This window comes from Sprattus sprattus (genome assembly GCF_963457725.1).
Source record: "Sprattus sprattus genome assembly, chromosome: 15".
Classification (NCBI taxonomy): domain Eukaryota; kingdom Metazoa; phylum Chordata; class Actinopteri; order Clupeiformes; family Clupeidae; genus Sprattus; species Sprattus sprattus.
In genome coordinates, this window is record NC_137913.1 from 22067136 (window position 1) to 22076563 (window position 9428).

Here is a 9428-nt window from a genome sequence, read left to right on the forward strand (position 1 = left end):
CCCCCTTAAAAAACCCTGTGGATGCATCTATGGCCAGGGCTGTCCTCATCTGAACCAGCTCTGGCACCAGGGAGACTTGACAGAGAAAACAGGCCTCTTTAATGTGCAGCCTCCCTCTGTCTTTCTTATATATAATGAGTCTTTCCAAACTCATACCCTAACCTCTTTCCATCTGTGTGTGTGTGTGTGTGTGTGTGTGTGTGTGTGTGTGTGTGTGTGTGTGTGTGTGTGTGTGTGTGTGTGTGTGTGTGTGTCTGTGCTGCCTACAGGAGATCCCCTTCTACCAAGTGTGGAGCGGCTGCCAGCGGACCCTGCATTGCACCTTCACCCTGGAGCGCTTCAGCGCCGCCACCACCGAGCTGGACTGTAAGCTCTGTGTCCGGCAGGTGGAGGGCGAGGGCCAGATCTTTCAGCTCAACACCACCCTCTCCGAGGTAGGCTTCACGTTTGAAATAATTCCTACGGCCAATTTGCTAGGCTTTGCTTTAACAGTATAAAGTATACCTATAAGCCCTAGCTTTAGTAATAAAGACATAGTACATTTGTTGTCAGAACTGGAAATTATTGCAAAAGCACAGTATCATAGTGGTCTCCACAAAACTATAGAATATATTGGTATAGTGGGTAGTTTTTATTTATTTATTTACTTTAACTTTTCTAAGATTGAATTGCTGAATTGCTGTTCAAAGTCAGTTTGGCTGCACTGGTGTAAACTCTCGGCGGGCTGCTGTGTAAAACACTGTGTTCGGGTCGGTGAAACACACTTTGATCCGTCGTGTCCTGGACCACTGAGTGGAAGAATTCTTCTTCGTTATTGATTGTGAGCCATCAGCTCCCTGTCCGATGTCCGCTGTCTCCATAGGGGTTAATTAAAGCTTGTGGATTGTAAAAGATGGACTCGGAGCGATAAATAAATAAATAATCTCTGCTCATTGATCGGCTGGTGCTCCCTCCGGTGTTTTAAATTTTGCTCCTGCGCGAGGCATCGGAATCCCATCCATTTCACAGTGTTCCCATGGCTCCGTCTTCTCTCTCTCTCTCTCGTCCCTCCCCTTCAGGTAAAACCGACACCTCCGTTTGTCAAGCTGCTTCTTGGTTACAGGAAGGGCCGGGCCGGGTCTCTTTCCTCTCCTCAGCAGCACTGCGGTCGTCACCCCTAAATCCACTCACACTAATCTACTCCCCCGTTGAGTTGACCTCGCTCCTCAATGAACCTGTAATACCACAGATAGAGGTGTACTCATAACACCCACAAACATAATAACTTCTCACAAACGTAACAACCGCTGCCTTCCGCAAACGTCATAACTAATTTCCCTCGCATGAAGTTATTACGTCTGTTAGATTGATTGAGTGTTGTGTGTGTTAGGCTATGTCGAGATGATAGTTAGAGGCCAAGCATTCTTATTGTGCGTTTGGTTTGTATGTGTGTGCACCCATGCATGCATGAGGTCTTCCTCACTAGATTTGAAGGTTTGGGAGGAATGTGTGGTTGTGGAGTGTGTTTTATTGAAAATGTTACATTGTTGTAGCTAATGTGTGGGAATGTGTGATTAAGATGCAGCATGTTATCAAGTAAAGATGTCAATAACAATAGGTGACTAGAATGTACTATAACCCTACTAATCTGGACATACACACAACACTCCTTCAATCTAAATATTTAATAAACTGTAAGGATTTCATTAGATTGTAACGATGTGTGACAACAAACTTTCCCAATTGACGTAACAGGTAGAATTTCACTGTATTAGTGATTTATTATGATGAAATTTGACCTTTCTACAAACATACACTAACATTTGTGGAAAATTCGCTATTACGTTTTTTGGGATTAATACGTTTAAAAAGTGCAGATCTGTATTTTGTTTGTGGTTTAATACATTTGCGAGAGGTTATTCAATTTGTGGGTGTATCATTTGAATGAAATCTAACTTTCCCCAGCCCTTCTCACTTCATGCAGCAAAATGGCCTCTTAAGGAATGTGTTTTGAAAAAAAAAAAAAAAACAACAAAAAAGGGAAAAAACATATACTGCATTTAAAATCCATCTCCGAGAGAGAGTCTGCTTTGGCTCATTGTATTTGGCTCTTATGTCAATAATGTTTTTCTCTTCAAACCCTCAGTGGACCGGTTCATCCCCTCACTAACTGATAATCCTGTTTATGCGAGCAGCCAGCGCGGCTGCAGTATTGTCTTGGGCTCTGTGTGGTTTGTTTTGAAGCGGAAGTGTTTCAAGCCTCTCTTATGGCACTTAAAGGCAGGGGGAAAAGCCCAGTTCCATAATGGACTCTTTGTTTATTATTGGAATTCATTAAGGGAGACATTTATAATCAGGCGTAGCTGGCGTTGCAGATGAAGTGTGTGTGTGTGTGTGTGTTGTCAGGGGGGAGGGCGGGGTGCTATCCCTCCCACTGAGAGATGGATGAGGAGTTTGCATTGGTAAAATTGCTCTGCGGATGCCAAAGGAAGGCTGAAGAGAGAAAGAGAGAGACAGAGACAGAGAGAGAGAGAGAGAGAGAGAGAGAGACGAGAAAAGCTCCTCGTGCTGAAATCGCTGGAGACAGCCGTGGCCCTCACCATGGTAACAGCAGATGAGGGTGGCCTGTCCTGCCATGCTGTGCTGTGCGTCTTCTTTTCCGGATTTGTTTTCTTGGACATTTTCTTGGGTTTGTTTGTTTGTTTGTTTGATCAACATCCTGGCCATCCTTTTATGGAAAAAAAAACACAGAAAAGCACCACAGTCTTGGAAGAGTCTCCCTTCCCATGTGAAGGTCCAGTTCCATTTAATGGACCACTGACTCCGTGTCTGTGTTTGTTATCGTGTTTGGCGTGCAGGACTCCCAGAGCATTGACACCTCGCTGATGGATCCGGCCAGCAGCATCACCACGCTAGTGGGGCCCAACGCCTTCCGCATCCCCCTCTCCATCCGCCAGAAGCTCTGCGGCAGCCTGGACGCGCCACAGACCCGTGGCAACGACTGGAGGATGCTGGCGTACAAACTCAACTTGGACAGGTCAGCATGTAGACACACACACACACACACACACACACACACACACACACACACACATACACACATGCACACAGCCATTGATACACTGGTATTGATATACTGTTCAGTACTGTATGCTATTCTGAAACTGATACAATATATTTACTTAGAAGTACATAAACATAAATACATAGGCACGCAAATGCAGATGTATTACACACATGCATAATATACTAACACGTGCAGATATAGGACGTATACGCATGTGAAGCAACATCAATCATGGCACCAGCAGAGACACTCTATACACAGTAAGAGAATAAAGGCTAAGTGAACACCAGAATTGTAAAGACACACACACACACACACACACACACACACACACACACACACACACACACACACACACACACACACAGACACACATACACACACACACACACACACACACACATACACACACACACACACACACACACACACACACACACACACACACACACACACACACACACACATACACACACACACACACACACACACACACACACACACACACACACACACACACACACACACACACACAGACACACAGAGAGAAAGAAAAGAGCCCAGCAGTGTGAGATCCTGGAAGCAGAACCCATCTGTCACATTTGATATGCACATAGCTAAATGAGTTGAGAGAGGTTGAACAGTGAGAGAAAGAAGAGAACGATAGTAGAGAAGAGATGGAGAGAGTGAGAGAGAGAGAGACAGAAAGAAAGAAAGAAAGAAAGAAAGCGAGGTGTGGAAGAGAAGATGGGGTCCTGCTGAAGCTAGCCTTTTCACCCCCCTTTTCCCACTGTATGGAGCAAAATCATGCTCTGTTTGCAGCTACTGAGTTCAGCTCCCAGCAGGGGAAGCCTTATCACTGCCTGCAGAGAGAGAGGGAGTGAGGGAGGGCGAGGAAGAGAGGAAGGGAGGGAGAGCGGAGGACTGACATCCTGAGCTCAGTCTCCTAAGACAGGCATGCATAATCAGGAGGTCAAAATGAAGGCACAGCACAAGAGGAGGAGGAGGAAGAGATAAAACCCACCCTCAAACATGCAGTGCCTTTAATGCTGACCAACATCACAGCCCACGCAGGGGCCAACAAAAGGAAATGTCCTTCATAGGTGGAAAAGTCTTTTTTTTCCCCTTCCTTTATTCAGTTCCTGTTCCTGTTTGCCGCCCTTAAAAGGAGCATCATTTGATTAGGGAGGGCTTAGGAAATAGAGTTGCCATGCTGCGTGTCAACTTAGAGTCACAAGTGTTTTGATCAAGGGAGAATGGAGGACTTAGTCTGCTCCGCACACCGCGCCCGGGCTGCGCGCACTCGTCGGAGGGCCTGGCTGTTGTTCTCAGGCCTGATTGATCGCGGCGCCTCGTGCGCTGAGTCCTCTGGCATGTGTCCGCTCCACTCTCCATCTCGCTGTCTCCACACACACACACACACACACACACACACAGCGCAAAACAAATCCCACACGCTCACTCGACCGCTGTCCTATTCGTCTGTCTGCCTCTCGTCGGTACCTGATCGACTTTGCCACCAAGTTGAGCCTGTGTCCACTCCACTTTAGATCTCTTTTACACACACACACACACACACACACACACACACATACACACCGAACACACACACACACGCACTCACACACACACACACGCACATACACACACACACACACACACTCTCACACACACATAAACACACACACACACACACACATACACATACACATACACACACTCACACACACTCACACAATCAAATCCCACTCACTCACTCATACGCTATTCTACTCACCTGTGTGTTTCTGCTGCCAGGTATCTGAACTACTTTGCCACCAAGTCGAGCCCCACCGGCGTGATCCTGGACTTGTGGGAGGCGCAGCACTTCCCCGACGGGAACCTCAACCAGCTGGCCGCCGTCTTGGAGGAAATGGGTCGCCATGAGAACCTAGTCCCCATGGCGACGGAGCAGTGATAATGACCTCGAAGCGGAAAGAGAAGGGCCAGCGCGGTGAGCTTGAGCCATACGGCTCTCCTCCCACACACAGAGCGCAGTAGGCGAGGAGGAGGAGGAGGAGGAGGAAGGGGGATGGTGTAGCTCCTCTAGCGAACAAACAAGAACATTCACCAGACCACGCAGGTCATATAGACTGGGATGACAAACAAGGAGGGAAGGAAAAAAAAAATCTTATCTTATCTTGAAAATGTTATGAATTGTGCTGTGATTATCTTTTACTGACAAAACAAAGTGGACATATATGAAACAAGAGTATTGGTTAAAATAAAATAAAAAAAATCATAGCTCTTTCTATAGGTATTTCTATAGCCTTTTTGCTGTATGTGCGCCTTCACATACAGATTGTTTAATACAGTTTCCATGGAAACGATTTATGCTGCTGTCCAAATATGTGGATGATTCCCCCCACCTACAAACCCCCCCTCCCCACCCCACCCAAGAGAGACCTGGATCAAGCAGGCTACTTACTAACTAACTAACTATTTAGGTGGGGAGGACGGGGAGGAGAGAGGAAGCCAGGGGCCATGTTTGGGACCTCCTGGGGGTCCAGGTTTTGTGTCAGAGAACCAAATATGATATCACCCATCCTCCCCCACACTAACTATTGTCTGCCCTGTCCCTCACCCAGTCAGTCACGTAAGGATATGCATATGTACCACTCCCACTCCTGTTTCTTTTACTTTCAACTCCAGGAGCATTCTTCTTCTTATAATTATTATTATTATTTTTATGCCTAACTAATCTTCATTTTTTTAAATAACATATTTTTTTTGTATCACGTTATCTAACTTTTACTTCATTGCTCTCCTGTTTTCTCTAATTAAACTCAGTTTTTTGGTTCACTGCTGCCACCTGGTGGAATAAAAGGAAACCTACATAGTCATATATAATTGTGTAATTTTGAAAATGTAAATACAGAATATGTATACCAAGTACATTGAAGTGGCCTTTTCCAGTTGTTTCCTATGACTACGTTTCTGTCATTACTACAGTGAGCTATAGTTGTGTATTTGGGAATTTTTGTTGGTTTGAATTTGTTTCTCCTGTGTTTACAACAACAGTGCATTGGAGCACTTGCCGCTTTACAGACTATTATTGACAACAATCGTGTGTGTGTCAGCTTTTTCCTAATAATGTTGTCTACATGAGAAGTCAGATCATTTGCAAAATGAATCTTTCACTGCTCAACACTCATTATTATCCAGCTTGAAAACATGATTAACCATTTAATGCTCAAGTTTTACAAACACTAGAGTACCAGTGTTTAGACATGAAAAAAAAAATCAAGACACAAATGAAATTACGCATTCTCACATTCCTTGTTGCAGTATTCCCTCTGTATGGAAAATAGGATTTCAAAACTGTGTGTTGATTTGTGTTTTCTTTATGTGTTGCCTTTGTGGCTGGCAAATTTGTGATGTTTCTATTTGTTGACAACAAATAGATCAAATATTTGAGTCAAAGGCTTGCTAGATAGTTTAATGAATTCACATTTTAACAGATATTGTGAGACTTTTTAAATGATAACTCAAGCCATCTTTTCATTAAAAAAAAACTCCAACCTCAGGCTCAACAAGGCTCAAGGAACACTCAGCAAGATGGATGAGAGAGCATGGATCAAACGTAGGATACCAGAGTATGTCATCAGTATTGAGAATAAACACTCAAGAAACTTTCTTACCATGTTAAATGACAACCATGTTAGACCTATTTGTATTTTCAGTTTTGGGTTGTTCGTTGTTAAGTCATCTACGTACATGTTTGTAAAAGCTGTGTCTACTATGCAAAGTTGGCTTTCTTTATACAACAATGACTAGAGCAGTGCTAGTAAGTGCATTTTATTTTGTTAAACTGATTTATACTCGTACAGTTTGTATAGTGAGGGTGTGGTCCACTCTGGTTTGGCACGATTCATGAATGATCTTTGAAAATGCTTGCATCCCCCCGCCCCTCCCCACCCAGTCAAGTTTATTTACTGTACAAAGTGTAAGAAAGAATTTTTAAAACAATTAATAAATTATATTTATAAGCAACGCTGAAAAACTGTGCCCTGTGTATATTTCTTTACATATCCATCCCCGGGGTAGTTCATGAGTTTTCACAGTTCCAGGGACAGTCACTGACATGCAGCCACCGCTTCACCACTGACATATTGCCTAACCTTTCTTGCACAGTGAAATTGGTCATTGTGGGGTTTCCACGGCAACTAAGCAAAAATAACTGAGCACAGGCATTTGGGGGGAACTGAATTACATTTTATTAGGGAATGTAAAGCCTAGCACATCCATTAATCACATATATCACATTCATCCACTCTCATTGACAGTTCTGTACAGGTTAAATAAGGCACACGCCCTGCAGAAGAGGGGGAAGAAGGGCTCCATCCTGTACATACACAGCAAACAAGAGAGACACTGATTGTGTTGAACAGTGGAGGGAGGGTCGTGATGTGTGTTCACCCAGTTAGCCAGCTAACAGAAGTAAACAGCAGCCAGGGGAACCTGAGGCTCCTCTCTTTAGCAGGTGGGTCGACTCAAGATGCTGGAAGTAGCACCCTCTATTCAAACTGAACGATCTGTTTGTATAGGAAATGCTTGGATTTAGAAAAAACAACTAACTGTACGTCTTATTCACCAGAGTTAGCTATCAAGACACGACAGGACATGTAACACACCATGCTTGTCCTCTCCAATCAAAAATGAAAATGATGTGTGCTGGATGTCACTGCTAGAGTTTGCTTCAAGCGTTAGGTATACTTCTGCGGACATGGTCGGCGAACAGTGTCCACGTGGTGCGAATGATGCGAACGATGCAAACGTCATCATCCGCAGAGTCCGTACAGACTGTCCGTGCCGCAGCAACCTTTTGTGTCCATAGTGACATGTCGGTATTGACAGCGCATGTGTGAAGTCTGCAGGTGCACAGCACTATAAGGTCATAGTGCTCACACACTCAGCTTGTCCGTATCCACTCGTCCGCAACAGCACAAAAAACAAGTGAACTTGGGACACACCAATGGGCACGTCCGTATCCATATTGCACAAAGGCATGTCCGCAGAAGTGTACCTCGGCCTTGAGGCTGTAGAAAGTTTTGTGTGCGTGGGGCCTGGGCCAGCCGAGAAAGGGCGAGACACTGGCCCCCGCAGTTACATCCAAGCACAAACGTCAGCTACAAAAACTGGCGAGACACTAAATCTGAACTGCCGAAAAAAAATCAATCCAGAGCATTCTACTGGAACTACAACGCCAGTGCCATACAGTGGCCCCAGATATCTCACACACACACACACACACAGATGATGGTCAGTGTCCCACCACTTACAGGGTACTGAAACCCATGGACGGCTTCAAAACTCACAAAGGATTTCGTGAAACAAAAATAGCTGAAGTGAAAGTGGACTGAAATGGAAAGGCCTCAACATTGTCGCGTCTTACTGTGTGTGTGTGTGTGTGTGTGTGTGTGTGTGTGTGTGTGTGTGTGTGTGTGTGTGTGTGTGTGTGTGTGTGTGTGTGTGTGCACGTTTCTGTGTGTGTGTCACAATGAGACATAACCCTAGAATTACAATCCACTCACTGCCAGAGAATGCAGAGACACATCTGTTGCTCACCTCAAATGACCTCTACATAACTTCAGTCTTTGGTTCAGGTATACCACCAGCCAGTGCACAACTAACAAAGTTCAACAGAACTAAAAAGATAAAGATAGAGACAGAAAAAAAGAAGATATACAGCCAATCTTGATTTCTCTTGCCCTTGTCCTCTGGTCAACACACAAACCAGGCCGGCCATCGCCCGGGGAAACCGAAGCAGAGGAAAGGAGAGAAAAAAAAAGTCAATACTGAGCTGAGGCCTCTGATTATCAGAGCAGATCCTTCCTTTACAAACTTTGGCCTCTACCCCTCTACCCCCCCCCCACCCCCTGTGATCCCTACACTCCGTCTGCTCAGCTCGTCTCCTCTGGAAGAAAATCAACAACAACAGCAACAGACGTCTGCAGTCTAATAAAGCTTTCACAGAAAGCACGAGTAGAAGCGTCTCTGCTGACGGTTTGCACCGCTGGCTGTCCTTGCAGGCTACCGGCGCAGAGATCAAGGGGAGGCAGCTTCCTTTTAAAGGCACTGCCTGCTGACCACATCCAGGCATCTTCCACTAAATAATTCACTCTGTTAGATTTACCCACCCCTACCTATCCCCCAAAACACAACCCCCCCCCCCACCCCCAAACTAAGTCTTCCCACCTCTCCTCTCTCTCTTTCACTGGCTCTTCTACCAAGCCGCCCTCCCCTCCCCCCGCCCACCCCCCTTCCTTCTTGACTTCCGTGCGGGGCGGCTTCTGTGCCGGGCCCAACCCGACCCTATCGGGCCTCCTGTTCCGACCCAGCG

The 9428-nt window shown here is 45.4% G+C and overlaps 1 protein-coding gene across 1 annotated transcript in view; it reads left to right on the forward strand.

Annotated features, from left to right (window-relative positions):
* Positions 1–7020, forward strand: part of unc5ca (unc-5 netrin receptor Ca) — a 132948-nt gene extending 125928 nt beyond the window's left edge. The window contains exons 15-17 of the mRNA XM_080852279.1: positions 270–434; positions 2838–3016; positions 4844–7020. Of these exons, the coding sequence (XP_080708405.1) occupies positions 270–434; positions 2838–3016; positions 4844–5003 (504 nt within the window). The 3' untranslated portion in view covers positions 5004–7020. The remainder of the gene's footprint in view (positions 1–269; positions 435–2837; positions 3017–4843) is intronic.
* The last annotated feature ends 2408 nt before the right edge of the window (positions 7021–9428 follow it).